The sequence below is a fragment of the Amia ocellicauda genome, chromosome 1 (genome assembly GCF_036373705.1).
Source record: "Amia ocellicauda isolate fAmiCal2 chromosome 1, fAmiCal2.hap1, whole genome shotgun sequence".
NCBI lineage: Eukaryota > Metazoa > Chordata > Actinopteri > Amiiformes > Amiidae > Amia > Amia ocellicauda.
The window spans coordinates 31061131-31083992 of NC_089850.1; the positions used below are offsets into that span (position 1 = coordinate 31061131).

General features: G+C 37.9%; 1 protein-coding gene across 1 annotated transcript in view; it reads right to left on the reverse strand.

Annotated features, from left to right (window-relative positions):
* The window catches only part of ascc3 (activating signal cointegrator 1 complex subunit 3), a 312947-nt gene extending 293684 nt beyond the window's left edge, over window positions 1–19263 (reverse strand). The window contains exons 1-3 of the mRNA XM_066701745.1: window positions 19151–19263; window positions 17360–17509; window positions 12016–12166 (exon numbers count right to left, since the gene is read on the reverse strand). Coding sequence (XP_066557842.1) covers window positions 12016–12166; window positions 17360–17449 — 241 coding nt within the window. The 5' untranslated portion in view covers window positions 17450–17509; window positions 19151–19263. The remainder of the gene's footprint in view (window positions 1–12015; window positions 12167–17359; window positions 17510–19150) is intronic.
* Between the last annotated feature and the right edge of the window lie 3599 nt (window positions 19264–22862).

Consider the following 22862-nt stretch of genomic DNA (forward strand, 5'->3'; position numbering starts at 1 on the left):
GACGGTTCTTCCTAACCCAATCATTGATCAGGGTGGGCTGGTCTGGTGATCTCTGTGTGGGATGAGAATCGATTGTCTCAGTTTCAACAGCAGCGCCGATTCAGCGACTCCTTAAACACCTTGTGTGCAGAGACCTGCATTCAAAAGCTGGACAATCACTGGATCCCACCGCCATTTGAGCCCATACCAAACAGCACTGAAACAAAACACAGGATTCACCTGCTACGTGCACAGTAGCATGTTTAATATCATGTTTATATTAATTTAACCTGCACAAGCACTTTAATTCAGCTCCTCAGATAACACACTGCCAGACTGATGGAGCTCACGTCATTTTGCAAGAGGCAAATGTGATGAGCATGTGATGTCCCAGTTTATGTTTAGGTAAGAAACACACACACACATATACATACACACATGGACGCATACACACATATATATACATATGCACAGTCACCTAGAAAATTACTGGCTCCATTGATAAAGATGAGAATAAAGGCTGTATAAAATAAACACATGTAATGTTTAGAAAGCGACATAATTTGTTTATAATTCAATTCCGAAGCCATGTAGTTGCACCCACTCAGTCTATGGGTCAGTCAGTGTTAAAGTCAAAGATGTGTTGAAGAGTGGTGACTGTCAGACCAGAACCATGAATTCCAACGCCAACCAGACCATTCTGATCACTAAATGGGTTAGGAAGAACTGTCACTCCAACCTGCTGGCCCAATGGAGACCCATGATCCACACCTCCCTGTAAATCCCGCCTTCACGGCAAAACAGTGCCAAAACTCGTAAACGAAAATAAAAAAAATCGAAGCAAAGAAACTGGTGGCGAAAGCAAAGATTGCAGCATTGCAGCCAAAGACAAGGACTCCAGGCGAGTCAATCAATAAATGTATACATTGAAAAAAATGCTTTTAAGACATTCATAATACAGCACTCGAGAATTTTAAGTACTTATCACAGGTCAAAACGGACTCTGTGAAACATTCTCAAAACTAGTCGTCCATCCCCACCAGCACAGAAGCCCCACTACACAATTACAGCACCATCGATTGGACCTGCCCTCCTGCGATTGACAAGCATTAAAAAGAAGTTTGATTGCCAAATGAAATTGAAAGATCACTTGGCAAACAGCACAATAAATAAATTAAGGAATGTACGAATTGACGAATGAATTTATGAATTTAATCAACTGACTAATTAATTTATTAATTTACGAATTGACTAACTAATTTATTAATTTACTTTTTACCCTTATAATGCTCCATAGACATGGCTTTATCTATTAAAACGTAAGTTAAACAGTATAAATTAATTATACTATACCGAGTATTAATAATGTTTAACAGATCAACTATGGCCCAACAATGTGTAGCAAGCATGGGATGATATATTTGCCTGTTACTTACTATATAATGCTTTGGTCTGTACAATGACATGTGTTACATGCATGTTCTGTATATCCAATAAAAAGACATTAAATTTCCATATGGAACACATTTTCAATATATTATAAATCTATGCAATAATAATGCAGTAAAACATAAAACAACAAGCCACATTAAACCAGTCACGGAATGCTCTGTGTTATGTTGGCCAAAGAAATTACCAAAATATACAGTACTGTGCAAAATTTTAGGCAGGTGTGCAAAAATGCTGTAAAGTAAGAATACTTTCAAAAATAGACATGGTAATAGATTATATTTATCAATTAACTAAATGCAAAGTGAGTGAACAGAAGAAAAATCTTTATATTTGGTGTGACCACCCTTTGCCTTCAAAACAGCATAAATTCTTCTAGGTACACTTGCACACAGTCAGGGATTTTGTAGGAATATAGTCAGGTGTCTGATTAAACAATTATACCAAACAGGTGCTAATGATCATCAATTCAATATGTAGGTTGAAACACAATCATATAAAACTGGGTGAGGAACAGCCAAACTCAGCTAACAAGGTGAGGTTGCTGAAGACAGTTTACTGTCAAAAGTCATACACCATGGCAAGACTGAGCACAGCAACAAGACACAACAAGGTAGTTATACTGCATCAGTGAGGTGTCTCCCAGGCAGAAATTTCAAGGCAGACAGGGGTCTCCAGATGTGCTGTCCAAGCTCTTTTGAAGAAGCACAAAGAAACGGCCAACGTTGAGGACTGCAGACGCAGTGGTCGGCCAAGGAAACTTACTGCAGCAGATGAAAGACACATCATGCTTACTTCCCTTCGCAATCAGAAGATGTCCGGCAGTGCCATCAGCTCAGAATTGGCAGAAAACAGTGGGACCCTGGTTCACCCATCTACTGTGCGGAGAAGTCTGGTCAGAAGTGGCCTTCATGGAAGACTTGCGGCCAAAAAGCCATACCTCCGATGAGGCCATACCTCCAAGGCCAAGCGACTCAACTATGCATGAAAACACAGGAACTTGGGTGCAGAAAAATGGCTGATGAGTCAAAATGTGAAATATTTGGCTGTAGCAGAAGGCAGTTTGTTCGCTAAAGGGCTGGAGAGCGGTACACGAATGAGTATCTGCAACAGTGAAGCAAGTTTGGGGCTGCATTTCTGCAAACAGAGTTGGGGATTTGATCAGAATCAAGAATAAAGAAGAACAAGGAGTCCTGGAAGTGATGGTATGGCCCCCACAGATCCCTCATCTCAACATCATCGAGTCTGTCTGGGATTACATGAAGAGAGAGAAGCAACTGAGGCTGCCTAAATCCACAGAAGAACTGTGGTTAGTTCTCCAAGATGTTTGGGCCAACCTACCTGCCGAGTTCCTTCAAAAACTGTGTGCAAGTGTACCTAGAATTGATGTTAGTTTGAAGGGAAAGGGTGGTCACATCAAATATTGATTTGATGTAGATTTTTCTTCTGTTCACTCACTTTGCATTTTGTTAAATGATAAATATAATCTATTAACATCTATTTTTGAAAGCATTCTTACTTTACAGCATTTTTTCACACCTGCCTAAATCTTTTGCACAGTACTGTACATTAGCTACATGCACTCTATTATTCTAAAGAAAATGTTTGAATGGTTAATGAATTCTGGAAAGTTTCCTTAATAGTATGATACTTATGTTTACTGTTCTGGAGTGAAGATTATGTATCCTTATGAAAGGAATGCTAATGTATGTTGTGTGTGCAGATTTTATTTTTGTGTGCGCTATCGAGAATCAAGTATCATGAAATTGAACTGGTATCGTATCGAAGTTCAAAATTCTAGTATTGTGACAATCCTACATCCAAAATGTCTTTGGGATGAGAAGATTAGTACTCAGTGCATTAGTTATTTAGATAATTGCAAACAACAGTTATTTAGTTAGATAACTACAAACAAAAGCCAATGACATTCATCAAATTTATTTTATTTTTTAGATTAAGCATAACTGGCAGTAATTACCTAATTAATCCTCATGTGGTAATTATCTAATTAGCACACAATAAATGCAGAACTGCTATGACACTACAAAACTCTGGATATTATGGTTAATTAATTTGTTATTTGCAAAAAACTAATATGGACATGTACATTTGATGTTTTAAAGTAAATAATAAATATACTGGTCTTCATAATCCAGTTGGAAAACTAAAACCTAAGCATTCTAGTCACATAATAGGTAAATAAATGTCAGATTTAAAAACAAAAACAGGCAGAGGAGACCTTAGCAATCCAATGAAGAGAAGGTTGACAAGAACTGATAGACTCTGGACATGCAATTTCCAAATGGGATGATGGAAGATGCCAACATGAAATCTGCAAGAAACTTTTTACTCTGGTAATGGTTTACGAGATTCACAATAATTCTATTTCCCTGGAAACAGGAAATGGCTTAAAGTGTCCCATTATACTCACCTCAAAATACTCTGTGTATATAGTGGTTGGATCCTTCAAAAAATAATGCTTATTTTATGAATATGTCTTTTTGCTGGCAAGTTGCATCGATTAAGCAAGTAGAAAAACAAAGCTGCCAGACGCTACTAAGTAGACGCTATCTACTTAAAACAACTAGTTATAAACTGTATATTAAAAATGTATATTAAAACCAAAAATAGTGAGGACATATACAGACTGTGGTGCATCAATCAAGTGCTTCCCACAACGGCTGGTCTTAGATTCTTACTAAATCATACATAACTGAAACATGCCATTATTCTTCAGAAAACTGGATAAAGCACATGAAAGTGTTTGCTACTCAACAAAGAGCGGAATGACAAAAAGGAGAACTGGAAAACCCTGTTCATGTCAATGGTTTCTGAACATGATGCCAAAACACGAATATTGAAAAAAAATATATATATATATACACTCACCTAAAGGATTATTAGGAACACCATACTAATACTGTGTTTGACCCCCTTTCGCCTTCAGAACTGCCTTAATTCTACGTGGCATTGATTCAACAAGGTGCTGAAAGCATTCTTTAGAAATGTTGGCCCATATTGATAGGATAGCATCTTGCAGTTGATGGAGATTTGTAGGATGCACATCCAGGGCACGAAGCTCCCGTTCCACCACATCCCAAAGATGCTCTATTGGGTTGAGATCTGGTGACTGTGGGGGCCAGTTTAGTACAGTGAACTCATTGTCATGTTCAAGAAACCAATTTGAAATGATTCGACCTTTGTGACATGGTGCATATCCTGCTGGAAGTAGCCATCAGAGGATGGGTACATGGTGGTCATAAAGGGATGGACATGGTCAGAAACAATGCTCAGGTAGGCCGTGGCATTTAAACGATGCCCAATTGGCACTAAGGGGCCTAAAGTGTGCCAAGAAAACATCCCCCACTCCATTACACCACCACCACCAGCCTGCACAGTGGTAACAAGGCATGATGGATCCATGTTCTCATTCTGTTTACGCCAAATTCTGACCATCTGAATGTCTCAACAGAAATTGAGACTCATCAGACCAGGCAACATTTTTCCAGTCTTCAACTGTCCAATTTTGGTGAGCTTGTGCAAATTGTAGCCTCTTTTTCCTATCTGTAGTGGAGATGAGTGGTACCCGGTGGGGTCTTCTGCTGTTGTAGCCCATCCGCCTCAAGATTGTATGTGTTGTGGCTTCACAAATGCTTTGCTGAATACCTCGGTTGTAACGAGTGGTTATTTCAGTCAAAGTTGCTCTTCTATCAGCTTGAATCAGTCGGCCCATTCTCCTCTGACCTCTAGCATAAACAAGGCATTTTCGCCCACAGGACTGCCGCATACTGGATGTTTTTCCCTTTTCACACCATTCTTTGTAAACCCTAGAAATGGTTGTGCGTGAAAATCCCAGTAACTGAGCAGATTGTGAAATACTCAGACCGGCCCGTCTGGCACCAACAACCATGCCACGCTCAAAATTGCTTAAATCACCTTTCTTTCCCATTCAGACATTCAGTTTGGAGTTCAGGAGATTGTCTTGACCAGGACCACACCCCTAAATGCATTGAAGCAACTGCCATGTGATTGGTTGGTTAGATAATTGCATTACTGAGAAATTGAACAGGTGTTCCTAATAATCCTTTAGGTGAGTGTATATATATATATATATTTTTTTTTTTTTTTTTTTTTTTTTTTCTTGGGTATGATATGACTTGCTTTGCACAAATACTGAAGCTTGAAAAGGACAATGGATTTAAAGCAGTTACCCGATTCACTCAGGTGACTGTAGCACGCAGCAACACAAGCCCCACTCACACAGACAACTTTGCAGCCTTTTCTCTTGCATTTTGTTGCCGGCAAGGTCTGTGTAAAAGGGTCCAAGTCGACATATCAACACCAGGAATTTTCCACCTCAGGACCTGGTCAAAATGGTAGCAAATTTGTGAATAAAGCGATTGCCAGCAAATGACACGTCACGTCCTTGTGTTGTCGATGCAGTAGGTTAACTAACTGGAGTAACCAATCAGAACAGGGGTACGTTTTGACGTTTGACAACACCACAACCAGGTAAAGCCACCTTTGACCAAGAATGTGTGACCGTGATCATAACACAAAAGCGGCTGAGGTTGAAAATAATGCAGTTGCAGCAATGGTGTGTGTAATTGATGAACCAACAGTTTGGTGATGTACATAATAGTGATGGGGGAAACAAAGCTTTCCGAAGCATTGAACCATCTATCAAACAATCGTATCGAAAAAGGTTCACTGCTTCGAAGCACCCGATACACTCTCTCCATAGTGTCATCAGCTGGTCAATACATGGTATTGCGAACTGTATTGAGTGATTCAAAAGGCAACAGTGCTCAACACACAAGCAAGACAATATACAAATGAACCCATCTGTGATCTATGGCTCAATAAACCTTATGTGAAAATAATCTGTCGATGTGTACATGTCCACAAATATGCAATCATAAATATTGCTGTGTCACCAAGGTATAAGTAATATTATGTCATAGTATTAAAACACAGTATTGAGGTGCTTCGAGCGCCTGAGGTTAACGATTCGAATACCGTGCAGGGAGCTCCATATAGGCTTATTTTTTCAAACATCCCATGGCGCAGAGGGGGGTACTGGCTTGACTCTACCACAATATCTATCTATCTATCGCTAAATCTATAGTGAGGGAAAAAAGTATTTGATCCCCTGCTGATTCTGTACGTTTGCCCACTGACAAAGAAATGTTCAGTCTATAATTTTAATGGTAGGTGTAATTTAACAGTGAGAGACAGAATAACAACAAAAAAATCCAGAAAATCGCATTACAAAAAAGTTATAAATTGATTTGCATGTTAATGAAGGAAATAAGTATTTGACCCCTTCGACTTAGTACTTGGTGGCAAAACCCTTGTTGGCAATCACAGAGGTCAGACGTTTCTTGTAGTTGGCCACCAGGTTTGCACACATCTCAGGAGGGATTTTGTCCCACTCCTCTTTGCAGATCCTCTCCAAGTCATTAAGGTTTCGAGGCTGACGTTTGGCAACTCGAACCTTCAGCTCCCTCCACAGATTTTCTATGGGATTAAGGTCTGGAGACTTGGCTAGGCCACTCCAGGACCTTAATGTGCTTCTTCTTGAGCCACTCCTTTGTTGCCTTGGCTGTGTGTTTTGGGTCATTGTCATGCTGGAATACCCATCCACGACCTATTTTCAATGCCCTGGCTGAGGGAAGGAGGTTCTCACCCAAGATTTGACGGTTCATGGCCCCGTCCATCGTCCCTTTGATGCGGTGCAGTTGTCCTGTCCCCTTAGCAGAAAAACACCCCCAAAGCATAATGTTTCCACCTCCATGTTTGACGGTGGGGATGGTGTTCTTGGGGTCATTCCTCCTCCTCCAAACACGACAAGTTGAGTTGATGCCAAAGAGCTCGATTTTGGTCTCATCTGACCACAACACTTTCACCCAGTTCTCCTCTGAATCATTCAGATGTGCTTTCTTGAGCAGGGGGACCTTGCGGGCGCTGCAGGGTTTCAGTCCTTCACGGCGTAGTGAGTTACCAATTGTTTTCTTGGTGACTATGGTCCCAGCTGCCTTGAAATCATTAACAAGATCCTGCCGTGTAGTTCTGGGCTGATTCCTCACCGTTCTCATGATCATTGAAACTCCACGAGGTGAGATCTTGAATGGAGCCCCAGACCGAGGGAGACTGACAGTTATTTTGTGTTTCTTCCATTTGCGAATAATCGCACCAACTGTTGTAACCTTCTCACCAAGCTGCTTGGCGATGGTCTTGTAGCCCATTCCAGCCTTGTGTAGGTCTACAATCTTGTCCCTGACATCCTTGGACAGCTCTTTGGTCTTGGCCATGGTGGAGAGGTTGGAATCTGATTGATTGATTGCTTCTGTGGACAGGTGTCATTTATACAGGTATCGAGCTGAGATTAGGAGCATTCCCTTTAAGAGAGAGCTCCTAATCTCAGCTCATTACCTGTATAAAAGACACCTGGGAGCCAGAAATCTTGCTGATTGATAGGGGATCAAATTTCCCTCATTAACATGCAAATCAATGTATAACTTTTTTGAAATGCGTTTTTCTGGATTTTTTTGTTGTTATTCTGTCTCTCACTGTTAAAATACACCTACCATTAAAATTATAGACTGATCATTTCTTTGTCAGTGGGCAAACGTACAGAATCAGCAGGGGATCAAATACTTTTTTCCCTCACTGTATGTCTTTATAACTCTCTCTAAATCTATATTTCTATCTAACTCGCTTTTCTATCACTCTCTCTACATCTTTCTAGATATATCCCTCTGTCTCTTTCTCTCTCAATAAATGTATTCTGTATTGTCTGCAAATCTGTCTCCTCTCCATAACCCTCGGATCTGAGGTGGTTCAGACCTCTTTTAAGCATTATGGGGGTCTGATACAACAACACATATTCCAAACCAATTAGACACTCTCAGTTGCTAGTGTGGTTTCTGGCAAGGTGTCGCAGGGCTTCAAACCATTGTATCGATACTCTGTGCTTCAGAAGGGTCGATACTGCATCGTGATGCCTGCTTCCAGTGTAAAATCATTAGTATATAATGCTAACTATTGTCACACATATGTTACATAGCCTACCAATAAATCATCTATACATAGGCAAATGTGTTAGAGTGCATTGTTGTGTACAATAACAGTACTCAAATTATTTTATTTAAAGGCAGTAATGTCAAACAATGAAAAATGAAAAATAAAATAAGTTGTTTTGAGCAATCAATCTATTGCAGATCTGCACACACAGACTTTTGGTAGATATAGATATCTACACAATGTAATGTCATGTTTTTTATTTTAGTTGATTTAATCTTGCTGCAGTATATGTCAAGACCCCACACAATGACTCTCATTACGCTATCATGAACCGAGAGCCAAGTCTCGGTTCACTAGTTCAAATGATCTCAAAAACGTACCCTAGATTGATGTGTAGTCTGCGTTTCCCTCCTGGCTATTTGTTGTTTTCAAGAGCCCTGATGCTGAGTACGAACCGAACCGGCAACTTTCTTAGAACCAATAGCCCAGTAAAAACAATGGATGGAAACTGGCAAAACAGGGAAATGATCGAACTTTTACAAACACATCCAGAATATCAGTCCGTGTCTCCTCTCCCGAATCCACATGCTTCTACTGCATCTCATGTCCAAGGCTACAAAGCTCATTCTCCGTTTTCTGTATGAAAGGGTACATGCCTTGCATTTTGCCGGCATTCAAAGCCAGTGTGAATGGTGGTGCAATAGGAAAAAAGCAGGCAAACTTTGTCTGCATTTTTCTGGTATTTTACTGTGAAAGGGGCTTTAGTCTCACATTTTCATTGCAGCACTGCTCCCACAAAAGCTCAAATTAATATGTGCAAATGCAAGTGCTCTCAATAAAACATTTTGTTTCAGTATTGCAAAACAAGACTCCACAGCCAGCAGCACAGCAATGGGCAAAAAATGTTACATTATCGAGGCGCACTGCTGTCGAACAAAATGAGGGCTATATTTTGGTTACAAGATAAATAATACGCTGTAACAATTGATATGAAGCACTGAGTGTATACGCTATATTGTCCCCAGTTACAGTGCATCCGGAAAGTATTCACAGCGCTTCACTTTTTCCACATTTTGTTATGTTACAGCCTTATTCCAAAATGGGTTAAATTCATTATTTTCCTCAAAATTCTACAAACAATACCCCTTAGTGACAACGTGAAAGAAGTCTGTTTGAAATCTTTGCAAATGTATTAAAAATAAAAAACAAAAAAAGCACATGTACATAAGTATTCACAGCCTTTGATATGACACTCAAAATTGAACTCAGGTGTATCCTGTTTCCACTGATCATCCTTGAGATGTTTCTACAACTTGATTGGAGTCCACCTCTGGTAAATTCAGTTGATTGGACATGATTTGGAAAGGCACACACCTGTCTATATAAGGTCCCACAGTTAACAGTACATGTCAGAGCACAAACCAAGCCATGAAGTCCAAGGAATTGTCTGTAGAACCCCGAGACAGGATTGTATCGAGGCACAGATCTGGGGAAGGGTACAGAAAAAATTCTACAGCATTGAAGGTCCCAATGAGCACAGTTGCCTCCATCATCCATAAATGGAAGAAGATTGGAACCACCAGGACTCTTCCTAGAGCTGGCCGCCCGGCCAAACTGAGCGATCGGGGGAGAAGGGCCTTAGTCAGGGAGGTGACCAAGAACCCGACGGTCACTCTGACAGAGCTCCAGCGTGTCTCTGTGGAGAGAGGAGAACCTTCCAGAAGAACAACCATCTCTGCAGCACTCCATAGCTCTGGACCTCAGACTGGGGAGAAGGTTCATCTTCCAACAGGACAATGACCCTAAGCACACAGCCAAGATAACAAAGGAGTGGCTACAGGACAACTCTGTGAATGCCCTTGAGTGGCCCAGCCAGAGCCCAGACTTGAACCCAATTGAACATCTCTGGAGAGATCTGAAAATGGCTGTGCACCGATGCTCCCCATCCAACCTGATGGAGTTTGAGAGGTCCTGCAAAGAAGAATGTGAGAAACTGCCCAAAAATAGGTGTGCCAAGCTTGTAGCATCATAATCAAAAAGACTTGAGGCTGTAATTGGTGCCAAAGGCGCTTCAACAAAGTATTGAGCAAAGGCTGTGAATACTTATGTACATGTGCTTTTCTTGTTTTTTATTTTTAATACATTTGCAAAGATTTCAAAAAGACTTCTTTCACGTTGTCATTATGGGGTATTGTTTGTAGAATTTTTAGGAAAATAATGAATTTAATCCATTTTGGAATAAGGCTGTAACATAACAAAATGTGGAAAAAGTGACGCGCTGTGAATACTTTCCGGATGCACTGTATGTGGATGTCAATCTGCAACTAATCAGTTATAGCACCAAGCATGCTATGTCAGTTTTAGCTGTAATATGCCTGAGGATCATGGCTGACTTTTCAGCAAAGTGTTCTCAGAAAGTGTTGACCACGTAGCTCGTGTCAGTGCTGCTTAAGACATGGGGGAACAACATTAATTGAAACTAAGCTCTGACTTTGCGGAACTAGTAAAACTTTCTGCTCAGAGCCCAGGTTGAACCCTACAGTTCAGACAGCACTGATCTGAATCTAACCTGCATCATAGATGACTATGACCAGGACTCCCCATATGGTTGTACGCAATATATCCAGTGCTACCAGGGTTGGATGGGCTCGATTCAGCCAGGGCTTCCTCGACCTGTCACGCAACAGCAACTCCTCTATAGTACCTGACTAGGCAACTGTAATCCCACAGTATTATCCTTGAGAAGTGCATTTCTCCTCCCCACGCTGTACAATCTGGGGACTTTCAGTGTGAAAAGAAGCAGAAGGCTTGGTAGCACATGTTTCAGTAAACCATGTAAGCTGCCTACATCCCACCTGTGTTGGTATGGGAGATCTAGCATTGAGACAAATTGATGGTAATTGGCAATTCCAAACTGGGTGGGTATAAAGAAATAACTCGTTTTAGTTTCCACATTTAAAGGAGGAAACAAACACCCAATTAAACAGGTTATCACAGACCAAATCATATTTTTTGAGAAAAGACCACTCAAGTGAAAGGCATTCTGTGCTTATGATTACTCCAGGAGCATGTATGTTTACAGCTCCATGCAGGACAATTCATTAGGTTGATATTTATATTTAAGAAAGCCATCTGAACCTGCATGGTGTAAACTCAATGACAAGAAATGTTAACGTGCTTGTAATGTTGTCAATATAATAATAATAATAATAATAATAATAATAATAATAATCATCATCAAAATATATAATATATACAGCTTAAAACCTTATGGACTCTGCTTACTCTAAATATCAGCACTGATGTATCGACGTTCATTGTAGGTTTAAGATTCAATGTTCTTGTGTGCTATCCAAAGCCCAATTTTGGATGATTTATGAAAATGCAAATGCTCTTATTTGGAAAAGAGGTAGAGCAATAAGACTTTTAATGTATTCAATAAAACTGCTTAACCTTGATGTAATTCTTAACCCCAGAGAGCATCTTTCTTCAGACAGCAGGGCAAAGAGTACAGTATAAAAAGGTACTGGTATTTAGCTTTTAAGGGAATAAAGCAATTACCTATCTGTCTTGCTGCCTGCAGCACACGTTTCAAATCCTCACTGGCAGCTTGTTGTTCTTTCTTCTCTAAATGCTGGTGGACAAACTGCACAATCGTTTTCCATGTCAGGCCTTCTTTGGAAAAGAGTTCTTGTCTTCTTAACCGTTTGGACTGAAAAAAACAAAACAAGTTGTAGAAAAACTTAGTCTTTAAAATCAACCATAAGCAATAGAATGGGCTTTGATGCAAAAACAATAGCTTGCAGACAAGATATTAAATACTTTAGCAAAAATTTCAATTGTTTACAAAAATCTTTTCACCCCCCTACATCAATAGTAATGGGAAAAACTTCCCTCTGCTGGTAATGGATGATATTAGAGGACATTTGCTATTTGGAGGTTATTATAGGTTCATTGTTGGGGTTCTTGTAATAGTTTTCATGTCCTTTTCTGGGAAGCATGACTGCCAAGACATGTGATTTTTTGGACAGCAGTGGACTGCCAGCATTGTTGAAAGCCAGTACATCTACAAAACAGGATCAGACCCTGAGTGAATGTAAAACTCAGCTATAAAGATATTAGCCTTGCAATATCTCCATTGCCTGCTCACAGTCCTGATGTTGATCTCACAGAACACATCTGAGAGACACTAGAACAATGAATCTGAAAAATAACAATCAAACCAAAAATAAAAACACACACAAGTTAGGTTTCAGCTAACCAGTTTTTTTTTTGTCTGTTTGCACTTATGTTTTTGTTTCTTTAATTCAAATTTGTTCAACACTTACTAAAATTGACTGAACACTTATTATGCAAGTAGGAAATTAAAAGAGGGACTGGGAGTGATCAATTGAAGCTCTGAAAGAAAGTTAATCCCTTTACTTTGATAAATTTGGATATATATAAATATATATAAAGACATTTTGTTATGAAAGAATTCAGCAGATTTTGCAATTGCACCATAAAACTTTGTTCCTTTAGAAAATAACCCCTTTTGACTTTTTAATACTATTTTAATTGTTCACTTCTTACATAAGTGTTTTTTTTTTCACAAAAGCTTAACTCTAAATGTTAAATATTAAGTACACCTTTGTATTCAAATTGCATTATACAGAACCACATTGCTTCAGTACACAGGAGGAAAAGTACTGGGAAAAGTAGTCCCTTTGATAAGGTAATCCCAAAGTTCCTATAGGGTTGGAAGTTGCACCAGCACAATCAGAGACTAAAACTATATGTGGCTTGTCAAGACTGAAGAAGGAGAGGACATCTGTGGGGAAATTCAGGATTGGTTTAATACAAAGACACACATGCCTGACCTAATTTGGGGAATCAAAAAGCTCTACAAAATCTATACTAAGCATGACTTTGTAAATATTTTAAAGTGCACAGCATGTATACCAATAAAAACTGCTGTGGTCATTAAAAAATATATGTATGTGTGTATTTGTGTGTGTGTGTGCATGTAACTGTAATAGAATGCCCTGATGGTTCAGCAGTTTTGATTTGCTGAGCAAATGTATAACTGAAATGGAATAAAAAAGGGGAAATATTACAAACAGACAAGTTATTAACAAACTAAATTAAGGACTGTAGTATGGCATACATGCAGTTAATCTGAGAAAAACACTCACAAAAAACACAGATGCATGGTATGCTCATAAATGGGGTGGATGGAATCATTAGCAGAATTTACAGACAAATAGGCATACCTTGCAGTGTACAAAGCATATGTACAATACTCTAATATTCATATTAAAATGAAATTTGTTTCATTCACATACCTACTAGATACTATTATAAAAGTTGCATATCTGAATGCCAAAAAACTGCCATTTAGAAATGCACTTCTAGAACTATCCAACACAGCAATAATCTATACTTAACACAGTTAACAAATTGCTAGACCATATTTGCTTTATTATTATTTATGTTTTTAAGTTTACTGATTTCTACAGGAAGGAATAGTTTCCTTCTTGTTATGAATTTCCTTATATTTAGAAGATAAAAGTTTGACTGCATTCTAATTCGATATTAGAATTCACCTCAAGATTACACAAATTAATGAGAAAACAAATATGGTTTACAATAAGCATGATTGGGTACTTTGTGTTCTGCATAAATAATAAATCAACAACAAATATGGGAGCTATAAGTGGAGAAAAAATGGATTAATATAACCGAGGTGACTTGCTATTGTTGATTTTATTTTTATAAAAAAAAATGATTTCAAAGGGAACATGTCTCAGATTGATATTACAAAAATACTGAAGAACATCAGTGACAATGCAATGCATTACATCAAAACATTTGGCATTAAACTATGGCTTAAATTAAGACAGAACAAATCCAAAGTCATTGAGGTCAACTAATACAATATTTTGTGAGCACAAATCACTGACTAGGGCCTGCATTGTTTTGGTAGATTAACTTTACATTTGTAAAAAAAAAAAATATATATATATATATATATATATATATATATATATATATACACTCACCTAAAGGATTATTAGGAACACCATACTAATACTGTGTTTGACCCCCTTTCGCCTTCAGAACTGCCTTAATTCTACGTGGCATTGATTCAACAAGGTGCTGAAAGCATTCTTTAGAAATGTTGGCCCATATTGATAGGATAGCATCTTGCAGTTGATGGAGATTTGTGGGATGCACATCCAGGGCACGAAGCTCCCGTTCCACCACATCCCAAAGATGCTCTATTGGGTTGAGATCTGGTGACTGTGGGGGCCAGTTTAGTACAGTGAACTCATTGTCATGTTCAAGAAACCAATTTGAAATGATTCGACCTTTGTGACATGGTGCATTATCCTGCTGGAAGTAGCCATCAGAGGATGGGTACATGGTGGTCATAAAGGGATGGACATGGTCAGAAACAATGCTCAGGTAGGCCGTGGCATTTAAACAATGCCCAATTGGCACTAAGGGGCCTAAAGTGTGCCAAGAAAACATCCCCCACACCATTACACCACCACCACCAGCCTGCACAGTGGTAACAAGGCATGATGGATCCATGTTCTCATTCTGTTTATGCCAAATTCTGACTCTACCATCTGAATGTCTCAACAGAAATCGAGACTCATCAGACCAGGCAACATTTTTCCAGTCTTCAACTGTCCAATTTTGGTGAGCTTGTGCAAATTGTAGCCTCTTTTTCCTATTTGTAGTGGAGATGAGTGGTACCCGGTGGGGTCTTCTGCTGTTGTAGCCCATCCGCCTCAAGGTTGTACGTGTTGTGGCTTCACAAATGCTTTGCTGCATACCTCGGTTGTAACGAGTGGTTATTTCAGTCAAAGTTGCTCTTCTATCAGCTTGAATCAGTCGGCCCATTCTCCTCTGACCTCTAGCACCAACAAGGCATTTTCGCCCACAGGACTGCCGCATACTGGATGTTTTTCCCTTTTCACACCATTCTTTGTAAACCCTAGAAATGGTTGTGCGTGAAAATCCCAGTAACTGTGCAGATTGTGAAATACTCAGACCGGCCCGTCTGGCACCAACAATCATGCCACGCTCAAAATTGCTTAAATCACCTTTCTTTCCCATTCAGACATTCAGTTTGGAGTTCAGGAGATTGTCTTGACCAGGACCACACCCCTAAATGCATTGAAGCAACTGCCATGTGATTGGTTGGTTAGATAATTGCATTAATGAGAAATTGAACAGGTGTTTCTAATAATCCTTTAGGTGAGTGTATATATATATATATATATATATATATATATATATATATATATATATATATATATATTATATATCTTGTATTTGAACAATGAACATTACACTGAGATGAAAACCTGATTAAAAAAACATTTCAAAAACAAAACTGAAAACCTTGTAACCAAAATGATGTCCAAAACAAATCACAGTGTGAAAAATAGGTTTATATGGGTATCATGCTCTTAAAGGCCAATGAGACAGAATCTATCTTAAGCCGTGGAAGTGCGGGGGGGTTGGTGATGTATGTTCTCCATATTAATATTTATTAATTTATTAAAAACAAAAATTGCCCAAGAAGTACATTTCTGGAACCCAACATATATCAATGATTGGTGTTATTCAAAACAATACGTTTGGTTGTCCCAGAGTGAGGTATCCCATAATCAAACCAAGGATATAGTAAACACAGTTCAAACTATGTTTATAGTAAATTCATCCATCCGTTTTCAAAACCGCTTATCCTGGCGAGGGTCGCGGGGAAGACGAAGCCGATCCCGGCAGCCATAGGGCGCAAGGCAGGAATACACCCAGGATGGGATGCCAGTCAATCACTGGGCGTTTATAGTAAATTATGCCAGGTAAATAATTGAAAATATTAAAATCTGTGTTTATAATTACTAGTGCACTTATGTAACTGATTCATATATACTATGGAAAGAAAACTGTAGAAGGGGAAACCAAATAAGAATTAAAACATATAGCCAACTCATAGTGTGGCAAACTAATATATAAACTCAACCATCAAAGAAATCAGTCGGGTATGATCCTATACAATTTAGCCTCAAATATTTGTATGATAAAATGCCTCAAATCAGTGAGAAAAGTCAACGGTTTGATTATATAATAATTGATAGTGAATGAACTGTCATAACTTAATGAGGTTCTACTTCCCCACAACCAAGGAAACTGTCATTGCATATCAGCTATAAAAAATAAAAAATAAAAAAATCACATCTCTCATGAAGAGGAAATAATAGTATTAAAACAGGAAAACAAAACATTTAAGACTGTCCCAAGGTAGGCTGTCACTGCTTGAACTTTATAGTACCTTTGAACATTATGCCTCCCACTGGTTATTTCACAGTGAGTACATTTTGCCCTCAATCTCAACCGTAAACAGAGTAAAGGCTAAACATTGAATATATGACCTTGTGCATCAGGATATCGCTTCAGCAGTTACTTAGTATTTGAACCAGAAAAAAAGCATATAAGATACAAAAATAAAAATGTGAAACTATAACTGGTGCATTTAACAAGTAAACTACTCGATGTGAATATTCCCACTTGGTTCCTTGTTTAAAAGTATTTGTTTAATAAGTTGAGAACACCAAACTAAGTAAAAACAAAATACTTAATTTTGAATCATTCCTATTACTTACACAAACCATTAAAATCATGTAAAATCCCTCCCTGTGTATCTTGAGAACAATTCTGAGTAATTAGTTTTGCACTGTGCATCAAAAGAACAAAATAATAATAACATGACAATTATTCAACAGTTATAAAAGGAAACAATGTATGGAAATGATTGTCCTTTAAAATAATTCATTTCCAAACAAAGTACACTACAGTATAAGCTAATTTATGTGATTCATCCAAATATTTCACTTCAGAAAGTACTCACCTTTAAATCACAGGGTTCTCCTGTGTAATCATCTTGCCTGCTGACATTTGAGAAGGAGCGCAGTGCTCCAGTAAGACGAGGTTGAGCCATTGATCCCTGACTCAATGATCCATAGGATGCCAAATGAGTTTCTGCCACAATTTGCAAAATCTGGAAGAGTGAAAAGACTCAGATAATACCGTTTTAAACTGAAATAGAGGAGCAATCCCAAACTGAAATTTAAGCTGGCAGTTCAAGTCATCTAAAAAACATGCAAATCAACTTCCAGCACTATGCCACAACAGTTTAGCAAAGAAATGCATTACAAATATTAATTACTTTCTGTATGTAAAAAAAAAAAGAAAACTCAACAGTTAAACTATTGTTAGACAACAAAATCTCAAATATAACCACTTTAAATGTATAACTATGCAGATAGTACTAACAGTGCAAAACATAACAGATAAATACATATCTAGCTTAATTTTTAAATGAAATTATTTGTTATTTGTTGACATAAAGTAATTTCATCTTGGCATCTTTTCACGAGAGGGCCCTTAATGTTCTCTTTGAAAATCAGAAAAATCTTTCAACCAACCAACACAGGAGGAAACAGCCAATGCAATATATTATTTCAATCAGTGTTTCTAAAATGTGGGGTTGTGTGTGTTGTCATGCTTGCTGTTTGTGCTGTGGTGCACTGAAACTCTGCACATCAGAAACAGTTACACGCAAGAAAGGAATAGGCATTGCTCAATTATCAAGAATAAATACGTTTCAGAATCAAACGAGACTGTGTATCAAGACAAGCTGAGGTTTATCACTGAACTTGAATTATATTTTCACGATTATGAAGGGAGAGTGGGCAGGAGGAGCTGATGTGCAGTGCAGTACAGTACGTGTGCCTTGAGCTGTGGATGTTGGGGAAACAGTACAATGAGCTACTGCATGATTCACATGCATCTCCAGGAAGCCAAACTACTTTGTTGTTGTGATTTCAAACGCTTAATTACACGGTTCGGATGTTTATTTAGTGTGTGGAGTATCAATTTCGAGACCAACCATTATATCGTTAGCCTCCGTGAAAAAATGCATTTTCAGAGTCGAGGATGTAGCTCGGCAAGAGACATTCTGCATATATATTATATTATAATATACTGCCACATCACTAAGTAATCCTAAGCAATCTCCACGACTTAGTTTACTTCATTATATTGCAGAATGAGCAGAATGCAGAATGTTTTCGATCTGTCTATACCACCACAGTCCGGTTTTGACTTTGAAACTATACACTTGAAACTGCTAGATACCCTGCTCTACACAGGTCCACAATCTGACTTGTTACGTCTAACAATATGCATCGTTTTGTACGACTGACAGCTATTTTACTAGCTTAGCTCCTGGAAACATGATGTATAATTATGTTGACAAAAATTTGCTTTCAGGTTGTTTTTAAAAATAGAAATTGCTAGATTCAGGTATGACATGTTAAACGCACCTACGTCACCAGACAAAATGAAAATGTGTAGGCATGTTGAGTTTCGTTTCATTTCATCAGACATTATAAACCATGTTTAGTCATGACTGGTCGTTTATTTTTCAAAAAGGCCAGATAGCACTACACAGAAATGTTTGGTTTATAATGCGCATTGGTTTAAACTATACTGCTGACTGATATGCATAGGTTGCGTCGACAACACAGACGCCGGTGTGTGGAGAAAAAAAAAAGTTAAAGTTGGGTTTACACAAACGTCACTTTAAAATATATGCAAGGCTGTGGCAGTCATTGCACATTAAGTGCCTTGCTCGTACCTTAATTTAAAAAGCAGAAGAAAAGGAAATGGTACACAGACGCGATGTCTACAGCCCGATACCAGGAAACTCACAGTCAGCCCACGAGATGCTCTCTGAAACTTGAAGAAGTGTTTAGTTGGAAACTGGCAACGGAGGCTGCGCGGCGTTCGCGAGGTGACCTGGGAATCGTAGTTTTAAACGTCCTCTCTACGCGCTGCACGGCGGGCCGAGCGTCACTAAGGAACTACAACGCCCAAGTGTACGCGCAGATAGGAAGTACATGTGTATGTGTGTTTCATGGAGGTACATGACAAGGCTGAGAAGGCAGTAATAGTCGATAACAGAAAGCCTAAACTCAGGAATCGACTTCAGAAAAATAAAAAATGATGTAGTCCTTATCTGTTCAAAATTAAGAAACGTATATAATATTATTTATAGTTGACTTTGGTTTACACTATAAGCATATGCGCCTGTAACAAAGCATTAATGAAACAAACGAAAGCAAATTAGGAATTGTTAAAAAAGGCAATATCCAGGAGGACAAAAAAACATAATTTGTTCTTTCAGTATGGTGTGTGCCTTCATAATAATTGAATTGTACATATTTTTATAAGACATATACAGCACTGTGCAATCAATTTGAATGTGTAATTTAACTGCAATTTCTTACTTTGTGTAATAGCCTACCCTTCATGTATCAGAGTAGTTCATGTACATGTCATATGTGTGTAGAATCTAATTCAATGGACGTATTTAAATGTGGGATATTGTGTTCAGTTTTGGACTCCACAATAAATAAATAAATATAGTGCTGCTCTATCAGGCAGTTCAAAGGAGAGTAGCTTGAGTATTTTTTTTATCTGAAGAGAATATTATATTTGGACAGATCAAGAGAATTTTATATTGGAACAGAGAAGATTATATGGGGACTTAATTCAGGTATTCAGAGTGATAAAAAGGGGTTGATCATGTCAATCTAGAGGACCCGGGACACTATATAGAAGCAGAGTATAAAGGCATTCAGGCCAGAAAGCAGGTCACACAGAGAACTGAGGCAAACTGAAACAAACTCCATTCTCGCGCCATGATGTTGAAGATGGTTTCTTGGTATCAGTCAAAAACAGATTAGATGTGATTCTTGGCTCATTCAGTTAAAATCTACCAAACAAACTCATTCTATGTTACGTTATTTAATGATCTGTTTACAATACTATACAATTTAATGAAGAATTGCAGTTTTCTACATTCTATATTTGTGTTATTAAATATTAATTACCATAAAGGTAGAAAAGTGTGCATATGGATGAACTTCCCTACAATGTTTGGCAAGTCTATTAACTACTTTTGCAGTTCGCTTGATAATTCTGCTGGAAAAAAACATATTTGTTGTATGTGCCTGGCATTTCAGAAATGGGAGGTGGATTACATCAAACTCAAATAATTGTGTTATACCTTATAAAGTATAGGAGGTACATTGCACTTTCATTTAATAATACAGGGGAAATGATCAAATCAGAGATTGCAGATGATTAAAGGATAAAATGCCACAGGAAATACTCTTTTATTTCGAAGTTTTAATTTCCTGAAATCATTGTCCAAATATTATCAAAACTGTAGTGCCACCTCTGATTATTTATATATATATATATATATATATATATATATATATATATATATATATATATATATATATATATATATATATACTCATAAGATACCATGGTAACACTAACAGGTAGGAATCAGATTTTATTTTCTATATCTTGATTTCATTTTTTCATTTGAAATGCTTTCCAATTTTGCTTTTTTGTACTGCTATGCTTATGCTTAATTTAGTTTTAATGCTCATGACCACAGCTTTGAGATGCAAACTAGGAAAGGCACTATAAAAGTGTATCTGCTGCTTTGTGTTATTGTTTCTGGTTGAGTAGCTGTAGTTCCGTACAGCCATAAAATTTTCAAACACTAAAATGTTCTGTCTAAATTTCTTACATCAAGAATACAAATGCAGCAAATGCAAGAATCTTAACATAAGACCTTATTTGTGCCAGCCAACTGTTAAACGTGAAGTGCAGTGAAGGAAATAATGTTTTCATGTTGTTCCTGACTGCAAAGTACTTTTAAAAAATTCTCCTCTGCAAGATGCTTCATCTGTTTGTGGTAATAAATGCTGGATTTGCAGCGACAGTTTTTGAAACAGATTTATTCTGACAGGGAACTCATTATTTTGATCAAATTTAAAATGTAATCTTTTTACTTTTGGAATGCATTACATCTTATTTGGTGGTTCTCTTTTGAAACTTTTGCTCCTGATATAGTAAGAATGAGGTGATAAATACATTCATTGAACTTTGGATATAATGCATTCCTTAGAATAGTAGAATGGAGGCATGGTAATGCTATTGTATGTAGACAAATAAGAACTTTGAATGTCAATTCAAATATATTTTATATATATATATATATATATATATATATATGACCATATTTCTTATACAAGTCTTGAGGTGACATAATAAATTCATACTGAATATCAAGTACATATATTTAAAATGACCACCTTGTTAGTCACTATACTTAACAACATAGGGATTAAACTAAGGAATATTTTTTAATGGATTCACAAATTTTCAAATACATACAATAGCATTATTATTTTGATATGTATATGTGGAATTCCCGTTAAATCATCTTCATTAGAGAAATACATCAATACTGATGAGTATTGTGTTTCAGTCTTTAGCCAAAACATTGATCTATGTTTTTGAATTGACTATTGCAATTCCTTATGAATAATTCCAAATAGAGGGCCAGAAATCAGCAAGGAAACCTAAGAAAATTAAGAAAATTTACAAACTCAAGGATGCCATTCAATCCATCATGGTTGTTTGGTAGTCTGTAAGTTAATGATCCCAGAAACACAATTTTGAATGATCCCAAGAAGTTGACTTGATCGTGATCAGACAGCCATAACTCTCTATGCAGAATTCTCTCCTGTGTTCTGTTCTAAATGCGTGTCAATGCAGTTTCCATTTGTTTTCCTAGGTCATTGTATCATTGCTGATCTTACAGAGGTACTCTTGATTGACATTGTCTAGGCTATCAAAACACCACACAATCTTCTCTGATTTCCAGACTAAAGAGGTTAAATTACCTTAATCTGTCCAAATTTCATTTCAGATCCAATCTATATAAGAAGTGCATTGTGGAGTTCAAACATTACTTCCCTTGAATAAAATCCTACACATCTTTTACCGATAAGCCATAACATTATGACCACTGACAGGTGAAGTGAATAACACTGATAATCTCGTTATCATGGCACCTGTCAGTGGGTGGGATATATTAGGCAGCAAGTGAACATTTTGTCCTCAAAGTTGATGTGTTAGAAGCAGGAAAAATGGGCAAGCGTAAGGATCTGAGCGACTTTGACAAGGGCCAAATTGTGATGGCTAGACGACTGGGTCAGAGCATCTCCAAACCTGCAGCTCTTGTGGGGTGTTCCCGGTCTGCAGTGGTCAGTACCTATCAAAGGTGGTCCAAGGAATGAAAAGCGGTGAACCGGTGACAGGGTCCTGGGCGGCCAAGGCTCATTGATGCACGTGCGGAGCGAAGGCTGGCCCGTGTGGTCCGATCCAACAGACGAGCTACTGAAGCTCAAATTGCTGAAAAAGTTAATGCTGGTTCTGATAGAAAGGTGTCAGAACACACAGTGCATCGCAGTTTGTTG